This window comes from Hemitrygon akajei, chromosome 6 (genome assembly GCF_048418815.1).
Source record: "Hemitrygon akajei chromosome 6, sHemAka1.3, whole genome shotgun sequence".
Classification (NCBI taxonomy): domain Eukaryota; kingdom Metazoa; phylum Chordata; class Chondrichthyes; order Myliobatiformes; family Dasyatidae; genus Hemitrygon; species Hemitrygon akajei.
The window spans coordinates 137,139,839-137,157,281 of record NC_133129.1 but is presented as its reverse complement, the minus strand read 5'-3'; the positions used below and the strand labels follow the sequence as shown (position 1 = coordinate 137,157,281).

The window sequence follows — 17,443 nt, the reverse complement described above, 5'->3', positions numbered from 1 at the left end:
AGACAGTATGTCTTCGATGGAAAAGATCCTCCATGATGGATGCTGCCTTCTTGATATCCTCGATGGTGGAGAGGCTAGTGCCCATGATGGAGCTAGCTGAGTTGACAACCGTCTGCAGCTCTTTCTGATCCTGGGCATGCCGCCTTTGTTAGCGATTATTGAGAAATTTACATTTAACAAATGACTTTGGCTACCAGTCTTCACATCTGAATATGTATTGTGAGGATTTAATTTGGAGTGCAGCTCTGAACAATGGGTTCCCAAAAGCCATGAATCCCAGACAAGACAATGCAGTTTAAAATTAATTTGGATGTCAATAGTGTATGCATGAATTGAGAGGTGTGAAGTTTGTGGAGAAGGCATTGTCCATACATTGTAAATATGGGTTTGTCCTTTGATGTTTAGCACATAAAATATCGAGTCCCACGTTGGGCCAGCAGATCTTTTGAGCAAAAGCTTGTACCTGCTGTACCTTGTTTTGTCAAATAAAGAAACTGCTTTGTATCTATCACTTCTTTTCTCCAGTAACATTATTCATACAACAGTCTCTATATTAGACAGTGATGCAACCAGTCAGAATGCTCCACACAGTATATATGTAGGAATTTGCTGGTTTTTGGTAATATGTCAAATCTCTTCAAACTCCTTATGAAATATAGCTGCTGGTAAGACTTCTTCATAATGGCATCAATAAGTTCAGCCCAGTATAGACCTTTTGAGATGTTGACACTCATGAACTTGAAGTTCTTCACCCTTTCCAATGTTGACCTTGACACAGACAATTCTTCAAGAACCTCCCGATGAGGACTGCTCTGTGTTCTCCCGATCTCACCTACCTGACGCCCACAGTTAATTCGTTAGTCTTGCTGACACAGAATGCAAGATTTTTGTTGCGACACTACTCAACCAGCCAATCTATCTCACTTCTGTTTGTATGTGAACTAGGCAATCCATCATGAAGGGTCCTTTCCATCCAAGACATACTCTCTTCTCGTTCACCATTAGGAAGAAGGTAGAGGCGCTTGAAGATACACTCTCAAAGTTTAATGATTGGCTTCTTCCCCTCTGCCATTAGATTTCTAAAGGTTCATGAACACTACCTTATTATTTTGCTCTCTTTTTGCACTTTTTAAATGCATTCTTATTGTAACCTGCAATAATTTTTATGGATTGCACTGTACTGCAAAACAGAGAGTGAACCCTTACAAGGCAGAAGATCCAGATGGAGTACCTGGTAAGGCTCTGAAAACCTGTGCCAACCAACTAGCGGGAGCATTCAGTGACATTTTCAACCACTCACAGCTACGGGCGGAAGTTCCCACTTGCTTCAAAAAGGCAACAATTATACCAGTGCCTCAGTAGAATAATGTGAGCTGCCTTAATGATTATCGCACATTGGCACTCACATCTACAGTGATTAAATGCTCTGAGAGGTTGGTTATGACTAGACAGAACTTCTGCCTCAGCAAGGACCTAGACCCATTGCAATTTGCTTATCACCCGTTACATACCCCGTGGGTATCTTGTGACTGTCCTATGACCATGATGTAATTGAGTATCTTGTGAGCATGATGTAATTGTCTTGTGATGGTGGGGTGATGTAATTTTCCCACCAGTGTGAGGTCACATGATATAATTTTCCTGCCAGTGTGTGGTCACATGATGTTATCTTCCAACAGGTATATAAGGGGAAACCCCTGCTGTGACGCAGTTAGTTCGGGGTAGCTCGTTAGTTAGTTTTGCTGCGGATTCGTCTCACGACAGTTTCGTTTTTAAAGTGGAGTTTCTACTTTCTATTGTAAAGAGCAAAAACCATTGTGGCGGCAGTTTCGCCAATCGCTGCTGGTTCTGGTTTGTTGCATCTTTGATTTATCTTTACAGTCGTGTTGGAGAGTGAAAACTTTACCGAAGTATGGGAACCTGAAGGATTGAGTAAAGTTGGTGTCGTTCAGTGGTTTTATGAAGGACTGACCTTACTGAATCTTCGTTCAGGGATAGTGACCTGCATCTGAGATACCCCTGCAAGATCAGGAAGGTTTGTGCAGTGTTCACGTTCCAGCAGCAAAATGGTCAGTTCCTTTAAGCCGTTTTATTTCCTTCGTTGTGAATCCTTTAGCCAAGGCATCTCTCAACTGTGATCAGCAGATTCAACATTTTTTTGGAGAAATTGTTGTTGCAGTAAAGTCTCTCCTTACTCACAGTATAAATCACTTGGACTTTCAAATTTACCACTTTAAGACTGTGTTCAAACTTACCACTTTAAGACCGTGTCCGAATTTACCACTTTAAGAACTATTCCAGAGTTTGGTTGTTCGTTAAATTGTCGTATAGCAGTTAACTTCTGGTTAAGTTAGTCATTTGTTTACTTTTCACTTTTGTTGAGCAGAATTTAATAAATGTTTATGTTTGTTTATAAAACCTGACTCAATTCTATATTCATTGGTGCCAGCCACATAACACCACAATAGGTCAATGGCAGATGCAACCTCAATGGCACTCCACATGGCCTTAGACCACCTGGACAACACAAACACCTATGTCAAGATGCTGCTCATTGACTATAGCTCAGCATTTAACATCATCATTCCTACAGTCCTGATTGAGAAGTTACAGAACCTGGGCCTCTGTACCTCCCTTTGAAATTGGATCCTCAACTTCCGAACCGGAAATCACAATCTGTGTGTATTGGGTGATAACATATCCTTCACGCTGACAATCAACAATGGCATATCTCAAAGGTGTATGCTTAGCTCACTGCTCTACTCTCTATATACACAGCTAGGCACAGCTCAAATACCATCTATAAATTTGCTGACGATACAACCATTGTTGGTAGAATCTCAGGTGGTGACGAGAGGGCAAATAGGAGTGAGATATGCCAACTAGTGGAGGGGTGCCACAGCAACAACCTGGCACTCAATGTCAGTAAGACGAAAGAGCTGATTGTGGACTTCAGGAAGGGTAAGACAAAGGAACACATACCAATCCTCATAGAGGGATCAGAAGTGGAGAGAGTGAGCAGTTTCAAGTTCCTGAGTGTCAAGATCTCTGAGGACCTAACCTGGTCCCAACATAGCGATGTAGTTATAAAGAAGGCAAGACAGTGGCTATACTTCATTAGGAATTTGAAGAGATTTGGCGTGTCAAGAAATACACTCAAAAACTTGTACAGATGTACCATGGAGTGCACTCTGTCAGGCCGCATAACTGTCTGGTATGGAGTATGGGGGGGGGGGGGGGGTGGTCTACTGCACAGGACTGAAAGAAGCTGCGGAGGGTTGTAAATCTAGTCAGCTCCATCTTGGGTACTGGCCTACAAAGCACTCAGGACATCTTCAGGGAGCGGTGTTTCAGAAAGGCAGCATCCATTATTAAGGACCTCCAGCTCCCAGAGCATTCCCTTTTCTCACTGTTTCCATCAGGTAGAAGGTACAGAAGCCTGAAGACACACAATCAGCAATTCAGGAACAGCTTCTTCCCCTCTGCCATCCGATTCCTAAATGGACATTGAATTTTTGGACACCACCTCACTTTTTTTTAATATACAGTATTTCTGTATTTTGCACATGTTTAATCTATTCAATATACACATACTGTAATTGATTTATTTATTATTATTTTATTTTATATACTTTTTCTCTTCTATATTATGTGTTGCATTGAACAGCTCCTGCTAAGTTAACAAATTTCACGTCACAAGTGATAATAAACTGATTCTGATTCAATGAATCTGGTGAAAGCTTCAGAGGCTGGAAGACAAACAGGGGAGTAGTCTTCAAGTCTCCAAATAATAATGGTAATGTAGGGGTAATGTATGTAAACAAGAAAATAAAGATGCTTATAGCAAAAATAGAATAACCCTAGGTGACTTCAATTTACATATGGACAAACCAAACCAACAATAATACTATAAAGGAAGAGTTTATGGAATCTGTACTGATTTACATTTTGGACTATTATGTGGAATAGTTAACTAGGAAACAAATTGTTTATAATATGAGGGTAGAGTTAATAAGCTTGCATAACGCTCTTTCAGGAAAAGCAACCATAACTTGATAGAATTCTTCCTTACAATGATAAGTGAAGCAATTCCATCAGGAAATCAGAAAATAGTCAACTTAAATCCTATTAGTTTAGTATTAGTGTGGTAACTTCTTGAGTCGAATGAATTATGCAGAGCACTTGTAAAATATCAAGTGAGTTCAACAAAGTCAATATGGACTTCTGGAAATCTGATTTTTTTTTTGAAGATGTTACTGGTGGAAAAGATATGGAAAAACCACTGGATGTGCTGGACATTAATTTTCAGAAAGACTTCAATAAAATCAAACATAAAGGGTTAGTGCGTAAAAATGAAACACATAGCACTAGAAGTAATGCATTGGCATGAATGAAAGGAAACAGAGAGGATGCTTAGAACAAATACATGTACAGGGGCTAGGTAAAATAAGACCTGGAGTACTGTGTGCAGTTTTGGTCTCCTTTCCTCAGGTAGACATATCGTAGAAAGAGTACAACAAAGATTCATCATACCTATTCCTGCGATGGCATGAATGCTATACAGAAAACAATTAAGTCAATAACTTTTGCATTGACTAGATCTTCAAAGAATGCGTGGGGATCTCACTAAAACATAACATTCTGATGGGCTGGTTTCTTGCAAGAGATTCAGATGGAGTGGTGAAGAATATTTTTTACATTCCGAGGGTGATAAACCTTTGGAATTTTAGAAACATAGAAAACCTACAGCACAATACAAGCCCCTTCGGCCCACAAAACTGTGCCAAACATGTCCCTACCTTAGAAGTTACCTAGGGTTACCCACAGCCTTCTGTTTTTCTAAGCTCTATGTACCTATCCAGGAGTTCCATGTATAGATATAAGGGAAAGTTGATCATGATGGCTTACAGCCAGTTGGTGTTCATGTACTGTTGTTGATAGCCTCCTACCAGTATGTCCAATATAACACTTGTCGCAGTTGGTGCATGGAGTTTTGTATACAGTGTTCATTCTGTCCGTCGTAGATGGGGGGGGGGGGGGTCTTTTATTCTTGATAGACATTGGTGTAGTGTGGCTGTAGGTTTGTGTGCTACTGTGATGTCAAATGGTCGTAGAAATCTATTGGTCATTTCCAATGCAGAATTCTATCAACAAGCACATCAAAATGAACCCAATTTACATCCCACTTCAGCGTCAAGTTGTCAGTCCAGAGCCAAGAGCCAATTCACACCTGATTACACACGTCAATCAATGAGGACGATTGTAATCCTACATAACAGTAGACTAGCACAACCCAGACAACATTTATCACCTAATTGGATTTTAACAAACCAATTGTGGATTACATAATCAATAACCAATAGAAATGGCACATATACCCACACACACACACACACACAAACAGACTAATGACAGGACACATAAAAGACGAACAATGTAGATCACCCAGATTTCACTCGAAGTTGCACTGATGATGTTGCCGAGCTAAGTAACAAAACGTCTGCAAGCTCAGCGAGCTACTCAACAGCAACATCATCCTCAACCCGAGCTACAAATCTTTTCCAACATTATTGAACTTAATTTGATGAAAGATGAGAGGAAAGCTGAGGGGAAACTAATCAAGCATTCTGCAGGGGGCTGGAACCAATATTGTAAAGAATGGTGGAGAAAGAAATCTTCATCACATTTGGAATGTACCTGGGTGAGCACACGAAAAGTACACAAGATGTAAGGTGGAAATAACCCAAGTCTAATATGACCACAATGGCAGATTGGGCTCCTTCTGTGCCATACTCTTCTATGATTCTAAGTTTACTGTACCAAGAAGGTCTTATTACAATTCCCAAGCCACCTATAATACCAGAAAACTTTCAATACTTCTGGGTGAATGATAAAGAATTTAAATGAAGAATTTACCACAATTGCTAAGTTGTTTATAGCAATTGTTAATACCACCATTTTGTAACTGAAGGACTACCTTTGCTGAGGTAACAGAAATCATCTAAAACCTTCAATGTATCAAGGCCTTTACAGTCATATAGCATGGAACACTGGCTTATCTTCTTAGCCACAAAATATTAGAAGCATCCCAATAAACTATTCTTGGTTCTGGAATTTCAATATTAAAGTCTTTTGCATCCCTCTCCTACTTGAAAAAATGTCCTGAGACAAAACATTTAAGATATTTTTTGACACTATTCCTTATATATCCCTCTGTCCACCTTTGATTATCCTCACTTCCAAATGTTTTTAGTGTCCCTTGTCACAGACAATACAGCCTCAAAAAGCTGCAACCATGGTTACTTCATGGATAGTGAGCTAATCAGAATGAGATTACCCTTGCAGCATACCGCATAAATTAAGGAGCATTTACTGTTATTTCATTAATTAGTTTTATAAAAATCAATAGATGGTCTTTTCTAAATTTCTATATTGTCTCAGAGCTGATCATAATGTGTTTCACATGCAGCATTTTACTTTGAAATGCAGTGACCAATTTGCATTAAATTTAGTAATACAACTGTAACATGGATTTTTAGCTTTGAAAGAGAGTAAATCATAGAATGGAAGCTCATGAGTATGAATCAAAGTGGCAGTTCCCTATATCCTCAATGAAATGTAATTAATTTACTTCATAATTTCCTAACTGCTGCATCACAATGTAATGTTATTAAATTCAAAAACATTTACCGTAAGTTATATGTTCTGAGATTCCTCTGACGACGTTTAGTTGCTCGAAGTTTTACAAATGTTCTTCCCGTTCGATCAAAGACGCACATTGCAGTTATGCAGACACTCAGGATGACAACCCAATTACAAGCTACAATTCCTAGAAGGAAAAGAAAGTCAGAAAATCAATGTAATTATATTACTGAGCAGACCTAGATTGTTGAAATCTAAAAATTATAATTTTGCTTTTATTCATTTGTATATATGAACTTAAGAGTTACTGGGTGGATATAACAGTGCATTATACATCAAGTTTCTGCTAAGCATTTCCTCATTTTGCTTCCATTTACACTATTCAGACCTAGAGTTATGCTCCATTGCACCATGTAATTTACTGAGTGAGTTAACAATCAATAATATAGTGGAATAGAATAGTTTTACTGCCAAGATTAAAAAAAAGTTGTTTCCTCTGCAACCATGTCGGATTTTCTAAATCCATTTATGGTAAGCAGACAGCAATGCTCCTTTTTTTTTTAGAAACATAGAAAACTTACCACGCAATACAGGCCCTTCGGCCCACAAAGTTGTACCGAACATGTCCCTACCTCAGAAATGACTAGGCTTACCTATAGCACTCTATTTTACTAAGCTCCATGTACCTCTCTAAAAGCCTCTTAAAAGACCCTATTGTATCCGCCTTCACCACCGTTGCCGGCAGCCCATTCCACGCATTCATCACTCTCTGAGTAAAAAACTTACCCCGACATTTCCTCTGTACCTACTCCCCAGTACCTTAAACCTGCATCCTCTTGTGGCAACCATTGCAGCCCTGAGAAAAAGCCTCTGACCATCCACACGATCAATGCCTATTATCTTATACACCACTATCAGGTCACCTCTCATCCTTCTTCACTCCAAGGAGATAAGGCTGAGTTCACACAACTTATTCTCATAAGGCATGCTCCCCAATCCAGGCAACATCCTTGTAAATTTCCTCTGCACACTTTCTATGGCTTCCACATCCTTCCTGTAGTGAGGCGACCAGAAGTGAGCACAGTACTCCAAGTGGGGTCTGACCAGGGTCCGATATGGCTACAAAATTACCTCTTGGCTCCTAAATTCAATTCCACAATTGATGAAGGCCAATACACCATATGCCTTCTTAACCACAGAGTCAACCTGCACAGCTGCCTTGATCGACCTATGGACTCGGACCCCAAGATCCCTCTGATCCTCCACACTGCCAAGAGTCTTACCATTAATACCATATTCTGCCATCATATTTGACCTACCAAAATGAATCACTTCACAGTTATCTCAGTTGAACATTTGCCACTTCTTAGCCCAGTTTTGCATCTTATCAATGTCCCGCTGTAACCTCTGACAGCCCTCCACACTAACCACAACACCTCCAACCTTTTGTGTCATCAGCAAACTTACTAACCCATCCCTCCACTTCCTCAACCAGGTCATTTATAAAAATCATGAAAAGTAGGGGTCCCAGAACAGATCCCCGAGGCACACCAATGGTGACTGACCTCAATGCAGAATATGACCAGTCTATAACCACTCTTTGCCTTCTGTGGGCAATCCAGTTCTGGATCCACAAAGCAATGCCCCCTTGGATCCCATGCCTCCTTACTTTCTCAATAAGCTTTGCATGCCTTATCAAATGCCTTGCTACAATCCATATACACTACATCTACAGCTCTACCTTGATCAATGTGTTTAGTCAAAAAATTCAATCAGGCTCGTAAGGCACAACCCGCCCTTGACAAAGCCATGCTGACTACTCCTAATCATATTATATCTCTCCAAATGTTCATAAATCCTGCCTCTCAGGATCTTCTCCATCAACTTACCAACCACTGAGGTAAGACTCACTGGTCTATAATTTCCTGGGCTATCTCTAATCCCTTTCTTGAATAAAGGAACAACATCTGCAACCCTCCAATCCTCCAGAACCTCTCCCGCCCTCATTGATGATTCAAAGATCATCACCAGAGGCTCAGCAATCTCCTCCCTCGCCTCTCACAGTAGCCTGGGGTACATCTCATCCGGTCTCGGCGACTTATCCAACTTGATGCTTTCCAAAAGCTCCAGCACATCCGCTTTCTTTATATCTACATGCTCAAGCTTTTCAGTCTGCTGCAAGTCATCAGTACAATCACTAAGATCATTTTCCATAGTGAATACTGAAGTAAAGTATTCATTAAGTACCTCTGCTATTTCCTCTGGTTCCATACACACTTCCCGACTGTCACACTTGATAGGTTCTATTCTTTCATGTCTTATCCTCTTGCTCTTCACATACTTGTAGAATGCCTTGGAGTTTTCCTTAATTCTGCCCACCAAGGCCTTCTCATGGCCCCTTCTGGCTCTCTTAATTTCCTTCTTAAGCTCCTTCCTAGTAACCTTATAATCTTCTAGATCTCTAACATTACCTAGCTCTCTGAACATTTTCTAAGCTTTTCTTTTCTTCTTAACTAGATTTGTTACAGGCTTTGTACAGCACAGTTCCTGTACCCTACCATAACTTCCCTGTCTCATTGGAACGTACCTATACATAACTCTACACAAATATCACCTGAATAGTTGCCACATTTCTTCCGTACTTTTCCCTGAGAACATGTTTCCAATTTAAGCCTCCAATTTCCTGCCTGATAGCCTCATAATTCCCCTTACTCCAATTAAACGCTTTTCTAACTTGTCTGTTCCTATCTCTCTCCAATGCTATTGTAAAGGAGATAGAATTATGATCACTAGCTCCAAAATTCTCTTCCACTGAGAGATTTGACACCTGACCAGGTTCATTTCCCAATACCAAATCAAGTACAGCCTCTCTTCTTGTAGGCTTATCTACATACTGTGTCAAGAAACCTTCCTGAACACACCTAACAAACACCACCCCATCTAAACCTCCTGCTCTAGGGAGATGCCAATCGATATTTGGGAAGTTAAAATCTCCCATCATGACAACTCTGTTATTATTACACCTTTCCAGGATCTATTTCCCAATCTGCTCCTCGATATCCCTGTTACTATTGGGCGGCCTATAAAAAGCACCCAATAAAGTTATTGGCCCCTTCCTGTTCCTAACCTCCACCCACAGAGACTCCATAGACAATCCCTCCATGGCCTCCACCTTTTCTGCAGCCGTGACACTATCTCTGATCAACAGTGCCATGCCCCCACCTCTTTTGCCTCCCTCCCTGTCCTTTCTGAAACATCTAAAACACGACATTTGAAATAAACAATCCTGTCCCTCAGCCATCCAAGTCTCTGTAATGGCCACCCCATCATATCTCCGAGAACTGATCCACGCTCTAAGCTCATCCGCTTTGTTCACAACACTCCATGCATTAAAACAGACATATTTCAAGCCTTCGGTCTGAGTACATCCCTTTTCTATCATCTGCCTGTCCTCCCTCTTGAACTCTGTCTACAAGCTTTCTCTATTTGAGCTAACCTCCTCTTCCATAGTCTCTTCAGTTTGGCTCCCATTCCCCAACAATTCTAGTTTAAACTCTCCCCAGTAGCTTTAGCAAACCTACCCACCAGGATATTGGTCCCCCTGGGATTTAACTGTTAATATGGCAAGTGGTAAATTCTCATACGATAAACATTATTTACTGGCCAACATCTCATCGAGATAAATTACTAGTTTAATCTGAGACAGAGCATCAAAGTCAAATGAAGATAGAGTGAACCCTTTTGTTTATTAAGTAACCAGTATCATCTAAAATCTAATTGTTTAGATTTCAAATTGCATCTTCACTGGCAGGCAGTTACACTTGAACAACTTGAGAGTCCAGTCAATTTTACGGTTAATACATACGGAGTTACTTGTTAATTGTTGAAGTACACTCAGTGGTGAATTTTACGTACAGTTGTACAACTGTTCTTTAATGCAAGTATCTAGTCAGTCAATAATGTGGCAGTAACTCAATGCGTAAAACTATGCAGACATGGTCAAGATCTTCAGTTGCCGTCAGGAACCAAACACTTGAATGGGGAAGAAATGTAACCTAAGTGGCTTTTGACCGTGGAAATATGGCTGGTGCCAGATGGATAGTTTGAGTATCTCAGAAACTGCCTATCTCCTGGGATTTTCACACACAACAGTCCTTAGAGTTTTACAGAAAATGATAAGAATAACAAATCAAACATCCAGTGGGAGTAGTTCGGTGGGCAAAAACACCATGTTAATGGATCAGAGGAGATTATCCATGCTGGTTCAAGCTGACAAGATGGCAACAATAACTCAAACAACCACATGTTATCACAGCTGTGTGCAGAAGAGCACCTATGAATGTGCAACACATCACACCTTGAAGTTGATGAGCAACAGCAGCAAAAGGCCATTCTGGGTGCCACTCCTTTAGCCACTTTATTAGGTACACTCCTGTAGCTAATAAAGTGGCCACTGAGTCCAAATGTCAATCACTTGCTATTAATGCTGATGCAGATACTCAAGCAGAACCATGTTTTGCTTGCCCACAAGTATTTTGTCAAAAAATTCTTGCACTGTCTTGAGTTCTCTGCAACATTCCAACCAAACAAATTTTGTTTCTCAACTGTCTTGGTAGCCCACAATCATGTTACAGGCAGAATGTAAATATATACTGTCAGTGGACAGCACTGTGTACAGCTCACTTCTTATTTAGATCAAATACCAGTTTCAGTATTGTAAGTATACTTATTGGTCTGATGGGCATTTTTCACTGCTCATTGAAATGAGCTTTTAAGTGATACAGCAGCATGCAAAAGTTTGGGCACCCCTGATCAAAATTTCTGCTACTGTGAACAGCTAAGCGAGTAAAAGATGACCTGATCTCCAAAAGGCATAAAGTTAAAGATGACAAATTTCTTTAATATTTTAAGCAAAATTACTTTGGAATTTCCATCTTTTATAGTTTCAAAATAACAAAAAAGGAAAAGGGCCCAAAGCAAATGTTTGGGCATCCTGCATGGTCAGTACTTAGTAACACCCCCTTTGGCAAGTATCACAGCTTGTAAACGCTTTCTTTAGCCAGCTAAGAGTCTTTCAATTCTTGCTTGGGGGGTTTTGCCCATTCTTCCTCACAAAAGGATTCCAATTTCTGTGAGATTCTTGGGCCATCTTGCATGCACTGCTCTTTTGAGGTCTATCCAGACTTTCGATGATGTTTAGGACGGGAGACTGTGAGGGCCAAGGCAAAACCTTCAGCTTGCGCCTCTTGAGGTAGTCCATTGTGGATTTTGAGGTGTGCATAGGATCATTATCCTGTTGTAGAAGCCATCCTCTTTTCATCTTCAGCATTTTTACAGACGATGTGATGTTTGCTTCCAGAACTTGCTGGTATTTAATTGAATTCATTCTTGCCTCTACCAGTGAAATGTTCCCCATGCCACTGGCTGCAACACAAAGCATGATCGATCCACCCCCGTGCTTAGCAGTTGGAGAGGTGTTCTTTTCATGAAATTCTGCACCCTTTTTTCTCTAAAAATACCTTTGCGCATTGTGGCCAAAAAGTTGTATTTTAACTTCATTGGTCCACAGGACTTGTTTCCAAAATGCATCAGGCTTGTTTAGATGTTCCTTTGCAAACCTGACACTGAATTTTGTGGTGAGGACGCAGGAAAGGTTTTCTTCACCTATGAGTCGGCTGGTGTGGTATACTGTGTCCGGTGCTCCTGGTGCGGCCTTTTATATATTGGTGAGACCCGACACAGACTGGGAGACCATTTTGCTGAACACCTACGCTCTATCCACCAGAGAAAGCAGGATCTCCCAGTGGCCACACATTTTAATTCCATGTCCCATTCTCATTCTGATATGTCTATCCATGGCCTCCTCTACTGTCAAGATGAAGCCACACTCAGGTTGGAGGAACAACAGCTTATATTCCGTCTGGGTAGCCTCCAACCTCGATTTCTCTAACTTCTGTTAATTCCCCTCCACCCCATCCCTTATTTATTTATTTATCTATTTATTTATTTCTCCCTCCCCTTTTTTCCCTCTCTCTCTGCCCCCTCACAATTACTCTTTGCCTGTTCTCCATCTCCATCTGGTGCTCCCCTCCCCCTTTTTTCTCCCTTGGCCTCCCGTCCCATGACCCTTTCCCTTCTCCAGCTCTGTATGCCTTTTGCCAATCACCTTTCCAGCTCTTAGTTTCACCCCTCCCTCCCCCACTTTCAAATCTCTTACTATCTTTTCTTTCAGTTAGTCCTGGCGAAGGGTCTCGGCCTGAAACTTCAACTGTGCTTCTTCCTATATATGCTGCTTGGCCTGCTGCGTTTCACTAGCATTCTGTGTGTGTTGCTTGAATTTCCAGCATCTGCAGATTTCTTCGTGTTTAGGCTTGTTTAGATGTTCCTTTGCAAACTTCTGACGCTGAATTTTGTGGTGAGGACGCAGGAAAGGTTTTCTTCTGATGACTCTTCCATGAAGGTCATATTTGCACAGGTGTCGCTGCACAGTAGAACTGTGCACCACCACTCCAGAGTCTGCTAAATCTTCCTGAAGGTCTTTTGCAGTCAAACGGGGGTGTAGCAATCCTACGAGCAGTACTCTGAGAAAGTTTTCTTGGTCTTCCAGACTTCAACTTGACCTCCATCGTTCCTGTTAACCGCTGTTTCTTAATTACATTACGAACTGAGGAAACAACTACCTGAAAACGCTTTGCTACCTTCTTATACCCGTCTACTTTGTGGGCGTCATTTATTTTAATTTTCAGAGTGCTAGGCAGCTGCTGATCGTTGGGACAAGCTTTGAGGAGTCAGGGTATTTATAAAGCTTTGAAATTTGCATCACCTGGCCTTTCCTAATGATGACTATGAACAGGTCATAGCCCTAACAAGCTAATTAAGGTCTGAGCCCTTGGTAAAAGTTATCTGAGAGCTCAAATCTCTTGGGGTGCCCAAACTTTTGCATGGTGCTCCTTTCCTTTTTTTCACTCTAAAATTGTACAAAACAAAAATAATACACTAATCTTGCTTGAAGTGTTGAAAAGAATGTTTCATCTTTAACTTTATGACTTTTGGAGATCAGTTCATCTTCTATTCACTTAACTATTCACAGTAATACAATTTTTTTTCCAGAGGTGCCCAAACTTTTGCATGCCATTGTATATCATCAGGTTCTATATATGTAGAATTAAGACTTACTGTCTCTGTCTATTCCACTACTTTGACTTGCTGATTTTGATCCCATATCCTGATATAGAGATCCAAGGTCATTATCTATGTGATGACTAACTCATCATTTTCTGCACACTCATTCTGCTCATTTCAGAGGAGTGTTAAAAGTCTACCACAATTCTGTGGTTCTGGAGTCACATACAAACTAGACTAAGTTAGGACACCTGATTGGTTAAAATACTTCAGATAGGCCTTTATTAATAATCATTCAAATTTTATGTTTAGCAGAATTAAATCTAGACTTTATTTACACAATTTATCCAATTATCCTATTTTAAATTCTCGATTACAGTAGTACAATTTGAACTCAAGCCTCTTGATCTGAATTGTCAGCTCAATATTTTGACCACAATGTGGTTGCAGATGCAGAATTGATGAAACAGTCACTGCACAGTCCTTGTGCCTCCTCTTCAAATGAAGAATATCCTCAGTCATGTTAGCTGATACTCCCAATTAGTTGAACACAATCTTAAAAAAATCATTGCATGGGAGCTTCATCACTCTACCATTACCTAGGTTTCTAATCTTGAATCAATGAAATGTGTCAATGAGATGCTAATCATATGAAGATACAATAAAGGAGTACAAACTGATTTTATGAAAGAAGCTAACTAATTATATAATCAAAAGATCAGCTCAAAGCTCTGTCATCTCAATGTGAATGATAGTGGATAACAAAAGAGAAAGCATAGAAACATACAGCACAAAATATAGGCCCTTCAACCCACAATGCTGTGCCAAACATGTTCTTTAGAAATTATCTAGGATTACCCATAGCCTCTATTTTTCTAAGCTCCATGTACCTATCCAAAAGCCTCTTAAAAGGCTCTATTACATCCGCCTACATCACCGTCGCCAGCAGCCCATCCATGCACTGACCACTCATGACTTCTCCTCTGTACCTACTTCCAAGCACCTTAAAACTGTGCCCTCTTGTGTTAGCTATTTCAGCCCTGGGAAAAAAGTTTCTGACTATCCACATGATCAATGTGTCTCATCATCTTATACACCCCTATCAGGTCACCACTCATCCTCTGGTCGCCAAGGAGAAAGGGCCAAGTTCACTCAACCTATTCTCACAAGGCATGCTCCCTAATCCAGGCAACATCCTTGTAAATCTCTTCTGCACCCTTTCAATAGTTTCCACATTCTTCCTGTAGTGAGGTGACCAGAACTGAGCACAGTACTCCAAGTGGGGTCTGACCAAGGTCCTATATAGCTGTAACATTATTTTTCGGCTCTTGAACTCAGTCCCATGGTTGATGAAGGCCAATATACCATATGCCTTCTTAACCACAGAGTCAACCTGCGCAGCAGCTTTGAGTATCCTATGGACTTAGACCCCAAGATCCCTCTGGTCCTCCACACTGCCAAGAGTCTTAACATTAATACTATATTTGCCATCATAGTTGACCTACCAAAATGAACCATCTCAGTTATCTGCATTGAACACCATGCGCCACTTCTCAGCATGGTTATGTATCCTATAATGTCCTGCTGTAACCTCTTGATAGACCTGCACAATATCCACACCCTCAACCTTTGTGTCATTAGCATATTTACTAACCCATCTCTCCACTTCCTCATCTGGTCATTTATAAAAATCATGAAGGAAAGGGATCCTAGAACAGATCCCTGAGGCACACCACTGGTCATCAACCTCCAAGCAGAATATGACCCATCTACAACCACTCTTTGCCTTCTGTGGCAAGCCAATTCTGGATCCACAAAGCAAGGTCCTATGCCTCCCTACTTTCTCAATAAGCCTTGCATGGGGTACCTTACCAAATGCAAAACTGGGCTGAGATCCATATACACTACATCCACTGCTCTACCTTCATCAATGTGTTTAGTCATATTCTCAAAAAATTCAGTCAGGCTCATAAGGCACAACCTGTCTTTGACAAAGCCATGCTGGCTATTCCTAATCATATTACGCCTCTCCAAATGTTCGTAAATCCTGCCTCTCAGGATCTTCTCCATCAACTTACCAATCACTGAAGTAAGAATCACTGGTCGATAATTTCCTTCCTTTCTTGAATAAGGGAACAACATCTGCAACCCTTCAATCCTCCAGAACCTTTCCCATCCCATTGATGATGCAGATCATTGCCAGAGGCTCAGCAATCTCCTCCCTCACCTCCCACAGTAGCCTGGCGTATATTTCGTCCTGTCCTAGTGACTTACCCAATTTGATGCTTTCCAAAAGCTCCAGCACATCCTCTTTCTTAATGTCTATATGCTCAAGCTTTTCAATTTGCCGTAAGTCATCCCTACAATCGCCAAGGTCCTTTTCCGTAGTGAATACACAAGTATTCATTAAGTACCTCTGCTAGCTCCTCCGGTTTCATATATACTTTTCCACTGTCACACTTGATAGGTCCTATTCTCTCACGTCTTATTCTCTTGTTCTTCACATACTTGTAGAATGCCTTAAGGTTTTCCTTAAACCTGCTCGCCAAGGCCTTATCATGGCTCCTTCTGGCTCTCTTAACTTCATTCATAAGCTCCTTCCTGCAAGCCTTATAATTTTTAGATCTCTATCATTACCTAGTTTTTTGAATCTTTCATAAGCTTTTCTTCTCTTCTTGACTAGCTTTTCTACAGCCTTTGTACAGTGTTTCGTGTATCGTACCATCCTTTCCCTGTCTCATTTGAATTTCCCCTGAACATTTGCCACATTTCTGCCGTACATATCTCTGAGAACATCTACTCCCAACTTAAGTTTCCAAGTTCCTGATAGCTTCATATTTCCTCTTATTCCAATTAAATGTTTTCCTGACTTATCCACTCTTATCCCTCTCCAATGCTATGGTAAAGGAGATAGAATTATGATCACCATCTCTAAAATACTCTCCCACTGAGAGACTGACACCTGACCAGGCTCATTTCCCAATACCAGATCAAGTACAGCCTCTCGTCTTCTAGGCTTATCTATATATATCAGAATACCTTCCTGAACACACCTAACAAACACTACCCCATCTAAACCTCCTGCTTCAGGGAGATGCCAATCGATATTTGGAAAGTTAAAATCTCCCATCATGACAACTCTGTTATTATTACACCTTTCCAGGATCTGTTTCTCTATCTGCTGCTCCTTGATATCCCCTCCTGTTACTATTGGGTGGTCTATAAAAAACACCCAGTAGAGTTATTGACCCCTTCCTGTTTCTAATTTCCACCCAAAGAGATTCAGTAGAAAATCTCACCATGACTTCCTCCTTTTCTGCAGCCATGACACTATCTCTGATCTACAGTGCCATGCCTCACCTCATTTGCCTCCCTCCCTGTCCTTTCTGAAACATCTAAAGCCTGGCAGTCTAAGCAGCCATTCCTGCCACTGAGCCATCCAAGCATGATTCTCAATTCTGATAAACAGCATCTTCAATCATATATTCAAAGAACTACTTTAGCAGGGAGATGGGAACTGGAGTGACTGGGCAGAGGATGGAGCAAATTGTATACAAGTAAATGCAGTGTGTAGTGAATCAATGAGAAAGAGTAGGTAGATGATACAGCAAAATTGCAGTCAATGGGATGGGCTGAAGTGTGTCTCTAAACTAAATAGTAGATTCAACAGCTCAACAGT

General features: G+C 40.8%; 1 protein-coding gene across 7 annotated transcripts in view; it reads right to left on the bottom strand.

Annotated features, from left to right (window-relative positions):
* dagla (diacylglycerol lipase, alpha) overlaps positions 1-17,443 on the bottom strand; it is a 350,361-nt gene that overhangs the window by 116,944 nt on the left and 215,974 nt on the right. For all 7 annotated transcript variants that reach the window (XM_073049359.1, XM_073049360.1, XM_073049358.1 and 4 more), the window contains one exon: positions 6,691-6,829. In XM_073049359.1, the coding sequence (XP_072905460.1) occupies positions 6,691-6,829 (139 nt within the window). The remainder of the gene's footprint in view (positions 1-6,690; positions 6,830-17,443) is intronic.